We start from the raw sequence: 16,424 nt of genomic DNA on the forward strand, positions 1-16,424 counted from the left end.
GGATTGTGCATTTCTGGTGTAACTCGGGCAGTTGTTGTTGCCATCCTGTACCTGTCCCGCAGGTGTGATGTTCGGATGTACCGATCCTGTGCAGGTGTGGTTACACGTGGCCTGTCACTGCGAGGACGATCAGCTGTCCGTCCTGTGTCCCAGTAGCGCTCTCCAGGCGTCTCATAGTATGGACATTGCAATTTATTGCCCTGGTCACATCTGCAGTCCTCATGCCTCCTTGCAGCATGCCTAAGGCATGTTCGTGCAGATGAGCAGGGACCCTGGGCATCTTTCTTTTGGGAAACAGTGTTTAAACCCTTTACAATGAAGATCTGTGAAGTTATTTGGATTTTTACAAATTATCTTTGAAAGACAGGGCCCTGAAAAGGGACGTTTCTTTTTTTGCTGAGTTTACATATTAATGCCTATGATTTTGGAATGAAATGTTCAACGAACAGGTGTCCACATACTTTTCGTCATGTAGTGTACAACCCCTTGAAAAAGCTGTACCAGTAAAAATCCTCTGTAGCTTTGACAGTGGTTTTTATGTGTTAGCATAGCTATGGTATGGACTCAGTTTCAACTCCGTTAGAAGTCCAGTCTCACCTGACGTAGCTTATCAGTATACACTGGTCAGCCAAACAGTTTGATTGATGTCATCAGAGCATGTTAAGTGGTGATTTCAACGCATTCACTCATGGGTTGTTGTTTAAATGGAATAGGACAATGTGTGTGTGTGTGTGTGTGTGTGTGTGTGTGTGTGTGTGTGTGGTGTGTGTGTGTGTGTGTGTGTGTGTGTGTGTGTGTGTGTGTGTGTGTGTGTGTGTGTGTGTGTGTGTGTGTGTGTGTGTGTGTGTGTGTGTGTGATTTCATGCATGCGGATCAGATTCGCCTGCTCTTGTAATTCGGGGCCATCAGTGCAGACAGTCTCACTCTGATGGACCGATTCAAAAAACTAAACACACACACAGAGAGTTATCTGAGGAGCGATTCAGGAAGCAGAGTGTGTGATGGGACTATGAAAGGAGATTGCTTTGATTACCATGTTAATTAACCTAGCCTCTCCTGCCTCCCCGTGTGTGTGTGTGTGTGTGTGTGTGTGTGTGTGTGTTGGCCCCCAATGCTTATTGAGTGATTCTTAGAGAACATGTGGAAATTGCCACTGACGATGGTAGTAATACATTTTTCCATTGAACACGACACCCACTGCCTGTGGTGCAGAACAGAGTGAAAGTGAAAACATTGTCAAAAGAAAAGTTGATTTCTGATGTCCATTACCTTCATAATAGACTCCACTTCATTACGCATAAAGAACACCAACATTTTCCTGAATGTTTAGCGCCGAAAGACAAGGACAAACCTTTTGTGGAAAAAAAATATATACTGGATATATATTATTTACACTCTCCGGCTTGACAGCTTCCACTGGTTAACACTTACAGCTGGAGGAATCACAGCTAGAGAGCCTTTCCATGGAAACCTTACACACAAACACCACACACAGCTGGGACTTCCTGTCTAGTTTAGAACCTCCCTATAGGGATCATAGGGGATCTGTTCGTTTTCTATGATGTTTGATGGATGTCCTGCTCCTTCTGTCTTCTCTCGTTATTTAAGAACCCGCCTGTCTCAGAACATAACTCTTATCAGTTATGTTCTTGGGGCTCCCGAGGGCCACAGAGGTCTAAGGCACTGCGTCTCAGTGCAAGAGGCATCACTGCAGTCCCTGGTTCAAATCCAGGCTGCATCACATCCGGCCGTGATTGTGAGTCCCATAGGGCGGCGCACAATTGGCCCAGCGTTGTCTGGGTTTGGCCGGGGTAGGCCGTCATTGCAAATAAGAATTTGTTCTTAACTGTCTAGTTAAATTTGAAAAATCTAAATATCACAAAAGCCCTCGTTAATTCAGTTATTACAGACCAGCTGCCTTCCGAATTTCTTTGAGTTTTAACATCTGTGCCAGTGGGTGCACACACACACTTAGCTATTCACTATGCCTCTGCTGTTTTATTAAGACCCTATTGCCGTGACAGGGAACAGAAATCCAAGTGAAGGAGAAACTCTGAGCTGAGGTAAATTGGTTTGTAGCAGCAGTTTTACTGACGGAGGCATCGTGTGTGTGTGTGTGGGGGAGAATGTCTGTCCCTCCGACCAGACACACACTGCCCTTTATCACTATTAGGACAGATTAGGCCGATTTCTCATCAAATTCAACCAAAAACTAAAACAACTTAGGCCGGACAAAGTTGAATTACTGTCTAATGGGTGCCCTGCCTTTCTTTTCTCCACACCCTTTGATTGTCTCGTCTGGCTGCCACGAAAAGCCCCCACCTTGGAGATAGTCGATCACAATATTGTGGAGCTTCTGATCTGCACAAAGTGTGTGCGTACCACTGGCAATGTACTTTGCTGGATGACATAAGGAAGCTGAATTGCAAACCACAAGTATTTTATTGAATACACAGTTCAGGTCAATGATCACAGACATGGGGAGTACTTGTATTTATCTTTTGCTATTTCAGTTGAGGACTTGCGTGACAAAGTGGAAAAGTGGCTTCCACCAGAAACTAAAATCCCATCAATACAGTATCTAAGACTGCAGTTTACACCCAAGAATCCATGGTCCATGTCTGCTCTCCAGTACACAGGAAGGTTTGACCTCAAGATCATGGTCCAGTCTCGGGTGATAAGAAAGGGACATGAAGATTCAAAGTTTGTTGCAGTACAGTAGAACTACATTAAACAGTTTGATTGCATGTGAAATGTTATGTGTGGATGATAAGGCAATCATCCCTGTCAGAGAACCTGGCCAACCTATAGGGACCTGTAACAGAGGCCGACATCCAAGCATTGCTCCTGTGAGTGGGCCAGTTCTAGCAGCTGCCAACCATGATTACCACATCAGTACCATCTGTCATGTTGATCCCAGCATCTCCATCTAGTTCATTCTATGATGGGAAAGTTCATGTCACTGTCAAGGACAAGATTTTCCAGCCATCCATCCCCCTTCGACACACAGTTGAAAATCTCAGCATTCTCAGAGGAGAGAACTACAGTGAAGATGTCTTTCTCAACAAGTAAATCTTGATCATTCATGGTGGTGGGCCAGACCACAGAACCACATATGCCTCTGTTCAAGCATGCCACACACTCCTGTTTGTTCAACTGGACCTTGACATGCTTATCGCCTGTAGAACATCACCAGGTGACAGCTGGGCCAACCATGCCGAGAGAGTTAATTCCCTTCTAAAGTTGGGGCTTCAGGGAACAGCCCTGGCTAGGAAGAAGATGGAAGAATCAAATGAGAAGCGTGTGAAGAAGTGTAGCACAATGACAAGCCTACGTGAAACAGCCACCAAACAACCAGATATGAAAGAGGCTTTTGGAAAGAGTATGCATCCTGTTGCAGCTCTTGTGAGTGGCCAGTTTGAGCACCTGAAGTGGAAAGGAACACACGTAGAAGTACATCAGCCCACAACACATTAAGAAATTGCCAATATTGCACAACAATTAAACATCATTGATACAGTTGATGTTGACATGATGCATGACCTCAGCAGAAAAGGCCTTGACAAGGAACAGTACAAGCAATTCCAGGACAGACATTTCAAGATGTCACAATACATGGTACAGATCAAGAAATGCGAGGGAGAAGATCCATGCTGGTACTGCTTAATGAATCCTCCACGCTTGCCAGAAGAACAATTTAAGAAATTAAGGTTTGTGCCTGATCAAATCACATGTTATTGGTCACATACACGTGTTTAGCAGATGTTATTGTGGGTGTAGCGAAATGCTTGATCCAACATTGACAGCAGACAGACGTGAGTACCAGAAATTGTATGATCTGTACAGCTTGGACACCACTGACAAGGATAGGCCTTCTCTGACACCAAATATAGAACATGTAAAGAGGAGTGCTGCCATCGTCAGTGCAAAGGTGAGAGCGACCATCAACTGTGTTGGATGTATTTTTTGTATTTATTATGGATCCCCATTAGCTGCTGCAAAAGCAGCAGCTACTCTTCCTGAGGTCCAGCAAAATTAAGGCAGTTTATACAGTTTTGAAACATTACAATACATTCACAGATTTCACAACGCACTGTGTGCCCTCAGGCCCCTACTCCACCACTACCACATATCTACACTACTAAATCCATGTGTATGTATAGTGCGTATGTTATCGTGTGTGTGTGTGTGTGTGTATGCATGTGTCTGTGCCAATGTTTGTGTTGCTTCAGAGTCCCCGCTGTTCCATAAGGTGTTTTTTTTAAATCTGTTTTTTTTAATCTATTTTACTGCTTGCGTCAGTTACTTGATGTAGAATAGAGTTCCATGTAGTCATGGCTCTATGTAGTACTGTGTGCCTCCCATAGTCTGTTCTGGACTTTGAGACTGTGGCATGTTTTGTGGGGTATGCATGGGTGTCCGAGCTGTGTGCCGGTAGTTTAGACAGACAGCTCGGTGCATTCAACATGTCAATACCTCATAAATAAAAGTAGTCATGAAGTCAATCTCTCCTCCACTTTGAGCCAGGAGAGATTGACATGCATATTATTAATATTAGCTCTCTGTGTACATCCAAGGGCCAGCCGTGCTGCCCTATTCTGAGCCAATTGCAATTTTCCTAAGTCCTTTTTCGTGGCACCAGCCACACGACTGAACACTAGTGCAAGGTGCAACAAAACTAGGGCCTGTAGAACCTGCCTTGTTGATAGTGTTGTTAAGAAGGCAGAGCATCACTTTATTATAGACAGACTTCTCCCCATCTTAGCTACTACTGCATCAATATGTTTTGACCATGACAGTTTACAATCTAGTGTTACTCAAAGCAGTTTAGTCATCTCAACTTGCTCAATTTCCACATTATTTATTACAAGATTTAGTTGAGGTTTAGGGTTTAGTGAGTGTTTTGTTCCAAATACAATGCTTTTAGTTTTAGAAATGTTTAGGGCTTATTCCTTGCCACCCACTCTGAAACTAACTGCAGCTCTTTGTTGAGTGTTGCAGTCATTTCAGTCACTGTTGTAGCTGATATGTATAGTTTTGAGTCATCCGCATACATAGAAACTCTGGCTTTACTCAAAGTCAGTGGCATGTCGTTAGTAAAAATTGGAAAAAGCAAGGGGCCTAAACTGCTACCCTGGGGAATTCCTGATTCTAACTGGATTATATTTGATAGGCTTCCATTAAAGAACACCCTCTGTGTTCTGTTAGACAAGTAACTCTTTATCACATTAGAAAAGGAAGGGTAAAACAATAACACATACGTTTTTCCAGCAGCAGACCATGATCAATAATGTCAAAAGTTGCACTGAAGTCTAACAACACAGCCCCCACAATCATTTTATCATCAGTTTCTCTCAGCCAATCATCAGTCATTTGTGTAAGTGCTGTGCTTGTTGAGTGTCCTTCCCTATAAGCGTGCTGAAATTCAGTTGTTAATTTGTTTACTGTAAAATAGCATTATATCTGGTCAAACACCATTTTTTCCAGAAGTTTTCTAAGGGTTGGTAACAGGCTGATTGGTCGGCTATTTGAGCCAGTAAATGAGGCTTTACTATTCTTGGGTAGCGGAATGACTTTAGCTTCCCTCCAGGCCTGAGGGCATACACTCTCTAGTAGGCTTAAATTGAAGATGTGGCAAATAGGAGTGGCAATATCGTCCGCTATTATCCTCAGTCATTTTCCATCTAAATTGTCAGACCCCGGTGGCTTGTCATTGTTGATAGACAACAATAAGTATTTCACCTCTTCCACACTGACTTTACTGAATTCAAAAGTACAATTCTTGTCTTTCATAATTTGGTCCGATATACTTGGATGTTTAGTGTCAGCGTTTGTTGCTGGCCTGTCATCCCTAAGTTAGCTAATCTTGCCAATGAAAAAGTCATTAAAGTAGTTTGCAATATCAGTGGGCTTTGATGAATGAGCCATCTGATTCAATGAATGAAGGAGCCAAGTAGGCTTTCTCTCCCAAAATGTAATTTAAGGTGCCACAAAGCTTTTTAGTATCATTCTTTATATAATTTATCTTTGTTTCATAGTGTAGATTCTTTTTATTTAATTTAGTCACATGATTTCTTAATTTGCAGTATGTTTGCCAATTAGTTGGGCTGCCAGACTTAATTGCTGTAACTTTTTTCCTGATCCCTCTCAACCATACTATTTTTCAATTCCTCATCAATCCAAGGGGATTTAACCGTTTTTACAGTAATTCTCTTAATGTGTGTGTGCTTATTAGTAACTGGAATAAGTAGTTTCATAAATGTGTCAAGTGCAGCGTCTGGTTGCTCCTCATTACACACCACAGACCAGCAAATATTCTTTACATCATCAACATATGAATCACTACAAAACTTCTTGTATGACCTCTTATACACTATATTATGTCCACCCTTTTGGAACTTTGGTTTTCCTAGATATGGCTATTATATTGTGATCACTACATCTTATGGATTTGGATACTGCTTCAAAGCAAATATCTGCAGCATTAGTAAAAATGTGATCAATACACATTAATGATTTAATTCCTGTGCTGTTTGTAATGTGAGAAGCCAAAAGCAAGCTGTCTAAAGAAGAACAGCATTACTTACTTACTGACTGACTTTATTGTCCCCATGGGGAAATTTTGTTGCAGTGTCATGTACACGTTTAAAGTGGCGTTTAAATATAAAACAAAATTGACAATACAACTTTCATAACAGTTACATACCAATAAATAAATAAAAAAAATAGACTAGCCTGCTGGCCTTACTGAGTCGATAGGAATATTAGCCCGAGCTATTTAGGAGGGATATCACACCTGGCACAAATTATTGTCTAGTTCTGTTTTTCCTGTTGAGGGGTGCCCTATACCTGCGTCCAGATGAGTAGTTCAAAGTCTGGGTACAGGGGGTGGCTTGGGTCTAAAATGATTTTGTGAGCCTTGTGGACGGCCCTGACATTAAAGATCTCATCCAGGCCTGTCTGTTTGACTCCAAGTACCTTGCTTGCTGAGGTGATAATCCTTCTCAGCATATTTCTCTGGCTGACAGTGGCATTGCCAAACCAACAAACAATACAAAAAGTTAAAATGCTCTCAATGAAAGATTTGTAAAACATAATCAGTATAGTACAGTCTACATTAAAAGATCCCAGCTTTTTGAGAAAGTACAGTCTCTGGCTCTTTTTGTAGATCAGGTCTGTACATTTACTCCACTGAAGCTTATTGTCCAAGAGAACACACAGGTATTTGTATTCCTCTACAATCTCTACTGTATATTCTGACCTCTGATAGATGTTGCAGAGGTAGGTGTTGTACACTTCCTGAAGTCTATGCACATATCTTTGGTCTTGTTGGTATTGAGGACCAAGTGTGATTCCTCACACCACTCTACAAAGTCATCTAGGACCGGGCCATGATGTTCCTCATCATCATGCAACTGATCAAGGCAGTGTCATCAGCGAACTTAACGAGGTGTCTATCAGTATGGGAACTAGTACAACTATTAGTGTACAAGATGTACAAGAGTGGGGACAAAACACATCCCTGAGGAGAGCCTGTGTTGGTGGTGGAGTGGGGACAAAGCACATCCCTGAGGAGAGCCTGTGTTGGTGGTGGAGTGGAGACAAAACACATCCCTGAGGAGAGCCTGTGTTGGTGGTGGAGTGTAGACAAAACACATCCCTGAGGAGAGCCTGTGTTGATATTGCGTATGTCTGACACGTGGGGACCTATTTTTACTCGCTGTGAGCGTTGGCTCAGGAAGTCCAACACCCACAAAACCAGCCCCCATCTAAGGAGACGTCCCAAACGAGTCTCTGTGCCAGAATGTAAGGCTGGATTGTGTTGAAGGCAGAAGAAAAGTCAACAAACAGAACCCTGACATAGGATTTGGCACCCACTAGATGTCTATAGACCATGTTAAGGAGAGTACACCCACTAGATGTCTATAGACCATGTTAAGGAGGGTAATAATGGCATCATCAACTCCTCTGCTGGGCTGATAGGCAAACTAAAATGGATTGAGGAGCTTCTGGGTGACACTGAGAATATGACTTCACAATTTTCTCAAGGCATTTCATTACTAAGGATGTCAAGGCAACAGGGCGGTAGTCATTCAGCACAGAGGGACTAGATGCTTTAGGAATTGGTATAATTATAGAGTTTTTCCATAATACTGGCACGTGTTGCTGGTCAAGTGAGGATTGGAAAATGTCTGTAAAAACACCAGCCAATTGTTCAGCACAGTGCTTTAACACATGTCCACTTATTTTGTCTGGGCCTGGGCTTTTATATGTGTTACATCCCCTGAACAACTTTTAAACATCAAACTGTTTAATAACAACTCTCTCAAACATTTGTAATGATGCTTCCATTTGTTTTACCTCCGACACCAAGATGTCTGATTCAAATCTTGAGAAGAAAACATTCAGTTCATTAGCCATGTTCTGGCCCTCATGTCTCCCAAGGTCAGCATGGTTTTTCCCCTGCCTATGTGAGGAGCACTAGACATGGATTTAATCCCTTGCCAGGCCACCCTTGCGTTTCCTGAGGAGAGAGTTGGGGATGAGAACATTTTTACATGTGGTTCAGAGCTTTTCCAAGAAGACAATCCATATCACGAGCAGATCGTTGCTTTCAAGGGGCTAACCTGTGGAATGCAAGTGGAGACGCAGTATTTCTCAGCAATCACAGTGTCATTCCCAGATGTTTGTGTCCATTGTGGATGTCCAGATGTTCTTGAGGGTGAAGAGGTGGTGAGGCTCAAACAACAATTCCAACATGTCCGGCCAACGTGCCGTTAGCAAGAAGGGAAGCAGTTCATTATGAGAGCTCCAATAAATCTACAAAAGAAATGAACACCCCAGAGACCAGAATAAACAACAAATAAAGGGCAAAACAGACTATGCTGTTGAACAGTAAAAAGCAGCAGGTGATTGTGCTATTAATTCTGACCACAGAACATTGGCTGTAATTTTCATTTCAGACGATTCTACATGTTGAATCGTTATTGTTTGTTGACACCCAGTAGGTGATTTACTGCACACGGCCAACTTTAGTTATGGTGTCTTGTGAAGCTGTTCTTGATTTTTATCAGAGATTTGTTTTAAATCAGGAATAAAGACACTGTCACAAGTTATACTTCCCATTGTGTTTCATTTGTCATGGTTATAACTACATTGTAACATCTGCGTTTTTTAAGAAAAATAGTGTAGGTTTTCGCATGGAATAATATAACTCTTGAAGCTCACATTAGGCCTAGAGCCTGCATAAGTTCCTACTGTAGGACAATGTGGTCAAGTACTGTTATTCCTTATCCACTTAATATATATATTTATTTTTTTGCTCACTCGCCTCACTTTTCTGGGGGAAAAATCCATTAAACAGTGAATCAATTTTGTCTGGCCTTAATCCTATATATTTTGGCCTATGTGGATTATAATTTTTTTATTTTCTGAGACATTTGTGTGATCATGTATACACGCACATGTGTGTGCTTGACTATGTGGAGAGAGATTTCTCTCTCCATCTTTGTCGCCTCAGTGCTGTGTGTGTGTGTTTCTGCCTTAATTTTGAGTGTGTTATCTAACCTAGTGTGGGACCTGATATAAAGGTATTAAGCCAGATTGCAGTGAGGAGAAATTATCCTTCTTCCCCTGTAGGAGCCACTGCTCCTCCAAGTCTAACTTCTGTTCTCCTTCCTACAGTGAGGGAAAAAAGTATTTGATCCCCTGCTGATTTTGTACGTTTGCCCACTGACAAAGAAGTGATCAGTCTATAATTTTAATGGTAGGTTTATTTGAACAGTGAGAGACAGAATAACAACAAAAAAATCCAGAAAAACGCATGTCAAAAATGTTAAAAAATGATTTGCATTTTAATGAGGGAAATAAGTATTTGATCCCTCTGCAAAACATGACTTAGTACTTGGTGGCAAAACCCTTGTTGGCAATCACAGAGGTCAGACGTTTCTTGTAGTTGGCCACCAGGTTTGCACACATCTCAGGGGGGATTTTGTCCCACTCCTCTTTGCAGATCTTCTCCAAGTCATTAAGGTTTCGAGGCTGACGTTTGGCAACTCTATGGGATTAAGGTCTGGAGACTGGCTAGGCCACTCCAGGGCCTTAATGTGCTTCTTCTTGAGCCACTCCTTTGTTGCCATGGCCGTGTGTTTTGGGTCATTGTCATGCTGGAATACCCATCCACGACCCATTTTCAATGCCCTGGCTGAGGGAAGGAGGTTCTCACCCAAGATTTGACGGTACATGACCCCGTCCATCGTCCCTTTGATGCGGTGAAGTTGTCCTGTCCCCTTAGCAGAAAAACACCCCCAAAGCATAATGTTTCCACCTCCATGTTTGACGGTGGGGATGGTGTTCTTGGGGTCATAGGCAGCATTCCTCCTCCTCCAAACACGGCAAGTTGAGTTGATGCCAAAGAGCTCAATTTTGGTCTCATCTGACCACAACACTTTCACCCAGTTTGCCAATGAACATCTGAATGATTCAGAGGACAACTTCAGACGGGCATGTATATGTGCTTTCTTGAGCAGGGGGACCTTGCGGGCGCTGCAGGATTTCAGTCTTTCACGGCGTAGTGTGTTACCAATTGTTTTCTTGGTGACTATGGTCCCAGCTGCCTTGAGATCATTGACAAGTTCCTCCCGTGTAGTTCTGGGCTGATTCCTCACCGTTCTCATGATCATTGCAACTCCACGAGGTGAGATCTTGCATGGAGCCCCAGGCCGAGGGAGATTGACAGTTCTTTTGTGTTTCTTCCATTTGCGAATAATCGCACCATCTGTTGTCAACTACTCACCAAGCTGCTTGGCGATGGTCTTGTAGCCCATTCCAGCCTTGTGTAGGTCTACAATCTTGTCCCTGACATCCTTGGAGAGCTCTTTGGTCTTGGCCATGGTGGAGAGTTTGGAATCTGATTGATTGATTGCTTCTGTGGACAGGTGTCTTTTATACAGGTAACAAACTGAGATTAGGAGCACTCCCGTTAAGAGTGTGCTCCTAATCTCAGCTCGTTACCTGTATAAAAGACACCTGGGAGCCAGAAATCTTTCTAATTGAGAGGGGATCAAATACTTATTTCCCTCATTAAAATGCAAATCAATTTATAACATTTTTGACATGCGTTTTTCTGGATTTTTTTGTTATTTGTCAATGGGCAAACGTACAAAATCAGCAGGGGATCAAATACTTTTTTCCCTCACTGTATAACTAGATTACTCCATGTTAATAGCTGATGTGGAATCGCTGTAAGCTCAGTACTGATTACTTTAGCCAGCTAGAACTAGAATTGATGAACCACCGTTTAGGGAGTGTGTGGGAGAGTCAAGCAGTGTGGCAGTTTGATGGAATGGTGTCAAGTTTAGAGAAACAAAATAAAGATACATTTTTACATGAATATTGGTGCAAAAGACAGTAATTAGAGAAAATGGTTGTCATAATGCCAATGTCTACTGGTTTACGTCTCCTGGTAGACACAGCGGGTTTGATACCTTAGAGAAGATGCTGTTTTAAAACTTTCCAGGAAGTAACCCCTCTGCTATTTGGCCCAAACCTCCAACAGACAATTAAAACTGTGTGAAAAACCGGCTCTTACTTTAACTACCGACAAGACAATACTCCTCTGCATAATATGCAAATGATAATGGTGTGTGTTTGTTGCCCCAGGCATATCAAACACATTATTAATATTGATCATTATGTTGGCTGGCAGTTACTGAAAGGTCGGCTCTGGGATTCAAACTGGTGACAAGGTGAAAGATCTTTCTGTGCCCTTAAGCAAGGCACTTAACCCTAATTGCGTATAAAACACAATTGTACATGTGTGGAACAGGACAAATATAAGCACCCACAAAATGATTATTATTGTTCCCTAAGTAACTGTTTGCTTCTCTCCCCACCTCCTCCTCCAGCTCTCCCCATGGTGAGGAACTGTGATGGTTCTACTCTGCCCCCTCAGAGCAGGTCTATGGGGGATGTGGAGGAGCTGGCTGCCAGCTACGAACGCAAACTCATAGAGGTAGGTACTACTGTTACTGTCTGACTCAGTCTTACCCCTACCGCTACTTAGGCAGCTGAGATGGCTGCATTTACTTTATGTTCGTCATTATTATTGTTGTAGCATTTTCGAGAAGGAAACTGGAAGTACTGTAAGCATGTCGTTGGATGGTGTATACCATTTGTATCCTGTACATACGACTAATAAAACTTTGAACTATCTACACAGTCATCACTGATCAGTGAAGCAAGAAGATTGATTTCATCAATCCAGCCTGGTCAGATCACTCAGTAATTACTTTGAGAGGATTTCTAAAGTATTTCAACAGAGCCATGGAGTTTTGTAGGTAGCTGATGCACAGTTCCAACTCTGTTGTTACACATGGTGATGCAGCCTCAGTCACTCAGACACAGAGACAGTGAGTGGGTGGTTCTGGGAGTTCTTGGCATGCTTGGTACAGTAACTAATGACCAGCCGACGGTGTGACACTCTGAGCTGAGTGACAATGACATAAAAAACACCGTCCGCCTCTATTCTAATGAGGTTTGCCATCAATTATTCCTAAGTGTTTTATATTTATTAGGGCTTCCCTAAGCATACTGGGATGTGGACAGTACATTTATTGATGTTACCAACTGGTTTGCCTGGTTACACTCTCTCTGAAGTTGTAGAAACATGCCGATGGTTAGCTAATACTGTTGTCTGTTGCTATTGACAACGGGTTTTAAGTTCCACTGGGGCCACAGTAAAATGGTATAGTATTGGATATGGAATAACCACCTGTATCTAAAGTCTTTATAATACATCTTTATAATACATCCCATTATTGTAAGGTACTATTATGGGATGTATTAGTGATTTTGTGGAGGAGAGATGTGTGTGTGATAACAGTATGATATGGGTCGGAGACTCCTTTGGGATCTCTGGATCTTTTGATGTGTTCTCTCTCTCATATTAATTATCCAACGGCAGAAACACCACAACAATTATTAAGTCTTTCTGTTCAGTTTAGAAAAGACTCACAATAATACCAGTCTATGCCTGGAAACATGCTTCACTGATGCCACTCATATATTGATCTTAAAAATGAATAAGAAGGATGGATTAAATAAGGCCCAACAAATTGCCAATTTATGTGTGTGTTTGTGTGCCCATCTGAGTGGAGTGGACAGCTCAGCATGTGGTGTGCCCCACCCCCCCGCCCGGGTGACTTCCTGTTTGTAGTGATTTCTGGGTAAAGTGAGTCAGTGAGAGAGGGACTGTGTGCACCCAGGCACTGACACCAATCTCTCCCCTATTTTCCTCCCTCCTCTGAGGGAAAGCTAAGCCTGTCGTCTCCTCTTTCCGCTTCTCTCCGCTCTCTCTTTAGACTCGTTTCACATTCAATTACTTGTGTTAGAGAGCAGGTCAGCTACGGTGGCCGTTTCTGCTTGGGATAGTACTCTCAGCTCAGCATCAGCACATCCTGGGGGGGGGGGGGGGGAAGATAGAGAGGGAGGGAGGGGAGGAAGAGAGAGGGTAAGAGGGGGAAGAGAGGGAGGGAGGGGAGGAAGAGAGAGGGTAAGAGGGGGAAGAGAGGGAGGGAGGGGAGGAAGAGAGAGGGTAAGAGGGGGAAGGGGAGGGAGGGGAGAGAGGGAGGGAGGGGAGGAAGAGAGAGGGTAAGAGGGGGAAGGGAGGGAGGGGAGAGAGGGAGGGAGGGGAGGAAGAGAGAGGGTAAGAGGGGGAAGGGAGGGAGGGGAGAGAGGGAGGGAGGGGAGGAGAGAGAGGGGAGGAAGAGAGGGAGGGGGAGGAAGAGAGAAGGAGGGAGGGGAGGAGGGAGGGAGGGGAAAGATAGGGGGGGATGCAAGGTAGAGATGGAGGGAGGGATGGAAGAGAGAGAGGGAGGGAGGGGGAAAGATAGGGGGAGGGGAGGGAGAGAGAGAGGGAGGGAGGGGAAAGATAGAGAGGGAGGGAGGAAGAGAGGAGAGGGAGGGAGGGGAAAGATAGCAAGGGATGGAGGGGAGGAAGAGAGAGAGGGTAAAGAGGGGGGAGGGGAGAGAGGGAGGGCATGGAGGAGAGAGAGGGGAGGAAGAGAGAGAGAGGGAGGGGAGGAAGAGAGGGAGGGGGAGGAAGAGAGGAGGGAGGGGAGGAAGAGGAGGAGGAAGAGAGAGCGGGAGGGAGGGAGGGGGGAGGGGAGGAGGTGAGAGAGAGAGGGAGGGGAGAAAGAGAGAGAGGGAGTATGGCAGAAAGGGAATGAGGGTGTAGGAGAAAGGAGGAGAGAACTGTCAGGATCACCTGCATCACAATGATGCCATATAGAACTGTCACAAGCAGAGAGTGCCTGGGTCAGGAAACAGATTTTTACTGTTAAGTTAGTTTGTAGGTCCAATAGAACTTACCATAAACCTAAACTAACTCTGCTTTCAATAAGATTCATTGCTATTTCTGAGAGTTTTGAAGGAAAGAGCTGAAATACACAAGCACAATTGACAATGTTTCTAAATTAAAACCCAGTTAAAATTGAATGAATGAATGAATGCAGTGACTTGGTCCTTTCTTCCTGACCAGTGCTGCATTGTGGGTTTTGAGGTTGGAAGTGTGGAAGTCAGCCATGTGTGAACTCCTTGCCTTTTAACCAAATTGGGAGTGCTAGCCTAGCACGTGGCTGCGGTGGGCTGGAAATACACCTCTGTGAAAAATCAGCCTGCACGGCCTCGGAGAAAAACTTATCTAGGTCAGAAATCCCGACCTACGGTTTGCAATGCTCCCACGTAGGGAAACGGAGGCTGTGAGTGAGTGGGCCTATGCCCTCCCAGGCCCACCCATGGCTGCGCCCCTGCTCATTCATGTGAAATCCATAAATTAGGGCCTAATGAATTTTTCAATTGATGGATTTCCTTCTATGAACTGTAACTCATACAAATCTTTGAAGTTGTTGCATGTTGTGTTAATATTTTTGTTCAGTATAGTTTTGTAATTGACTAAAACAGACAATCATTTTTTTTGCTGTAAGCCAATGGGGTAACCTAGGTAAACACCGTTTGTTTCCCCCACAGGCGGGCAGGGCCACGACGTTCTGTTTAATACCGACTGGGTCTATCAGTGAGTTTTGTTGTTCAGAGGTGGTAGCTAGGAACCTTTCTGTGTTATTCAGTGTTCCCCACAGGGAGGCTGTCAAAGGTGACGTGGCTGTGTTGGACCCCGCTGTTGGTACTGATGGTACCCAGCCTGGCCTTTTCCAAATGCCAGCTGAGTCGTGTATGTGTGTGCATGTCACTGTTGTGCTTATTTCAGAATTTGGGAATTGACCACACCCCACAGGATATAACATTTCAGTTTGAGTGACAGAATTTAATTCTGTACAATTCAAAGAAATTCCACTCAGTCGTAGAACTTGAAAGTTTCATTGAATCTGACAGGTCACACTTCCAGATACCAAAGAATGTAACTTTTCTGTGGAAACAATGTTCATATATACAATTGTAACCTTAGTGCTTAGAATAGCCAATTACACTGAGTGTACAAAACATTAGGAACACCTTCCTAATATTGAGTTGCACCCCCCCCCCAAAAAAAGAAAAAGCCTACATTTGTCGGGGCATGGACTCTAAAAGGTGTTGAAGCATTCCACAGGGGTGCTGACCCATGTTGACTCCAGTGCTTCCCACAGTTGTGTCAGGTTGGCTGGATGTCGTTTGGGTGGTGGACCATTCTTGATACACACGGGAAACTGTTGATCCTGAAAAACCCAGAAGCGTTGCATTTCTTGACACACTCAAACTAGTGCGCCTGGTACCTACTACTATACCCTGTTCAAAGGCACTTAAATCTTTTGTTTTTGCACATTCACCTACGGCTTTGCGATATTGAGAAAATATAATATCACAGTGTTTTTTTATTTATTATTACGGTATTTGACAGTATTTTGTTTCTGAATAATAAAAGTTCTACATTTGAGCAGTGTGTGATCCTAGGGTGGCAACACATGTATTCTTCATTATTTCAATGGGTCTTTCTCCATTCTGATTGTTTTATACTGTTCAATTCAACTTCAACCTAAAATACTTTTCAGCATTTTCCTCAATTTCTGCATTTCCTGCACTCATTTTAGATAAGTTCCACACTGCCACGTCGGGCTGCACGATATGGGCAAACAATTTAGGCCTAATTTCTTACCAGATGTTGCAATTGTGGTTTAGAGCAAAACACTTGGGTGAACTGTTGGAATCATGGAAATAGAATGATTATTCTAATTATATAGTTAGAATATAATAGTGGGCACTTTGAATACAGTGTTGTTTGTTTAACATGACAACAAATTAAAATGCCAGGGAGGAGTAATTGTGACAGGGTAGGAACCAAAGTGATGGTCAGTGTTTCCTGGAGGACCCTATAACCTTTGGCTGCATTTAATGTTTTCTCTTAGCTACTTCATGTAGCTAACCTATTCATG

The 16,424-nt window shown here is 43.3% G+C and overlaps 1 protein-coding gene across 2 annotated transcripts in view; it reads left to right on the forward strand.

Moving 5' to 3' along the window:
* LOC106609547 (sorting nexin-29) overlaps positions 1 to 16,424 on the forward strand; it is a 160,498-nt gene that overhangs the window by 101,895 nt on the left and 42,179 nt on the right. For both annotated transcript variants that reach the window (XM_045724039.2, XM_045724041.2), the window contains one exon: positions 11,907 to 12,013. In XM_045724039.2, coding sequence (XP_045579995.1) covers positions 11,907 to 12,013 — 107 coding nt within the window. The remainder of the gene's footprint in view (positions 1 to 11,906; positions 12,014 to 16,424) is intronic.

The sequence above is a fragment of the Salmo salar genome, chromosome 01, assembly GCF_965601325.2.
Source record: "Salmo salar chromosome 01, fSalSal1, whole genome shotgun sequence".
NCBI classification, from domain to species: domain Eukaryota; kingdom Metazoa; phylum Chordata; class Actinopteri; order Salmoniformes; family Salmonidae; genus Salmo; species Salmo salar.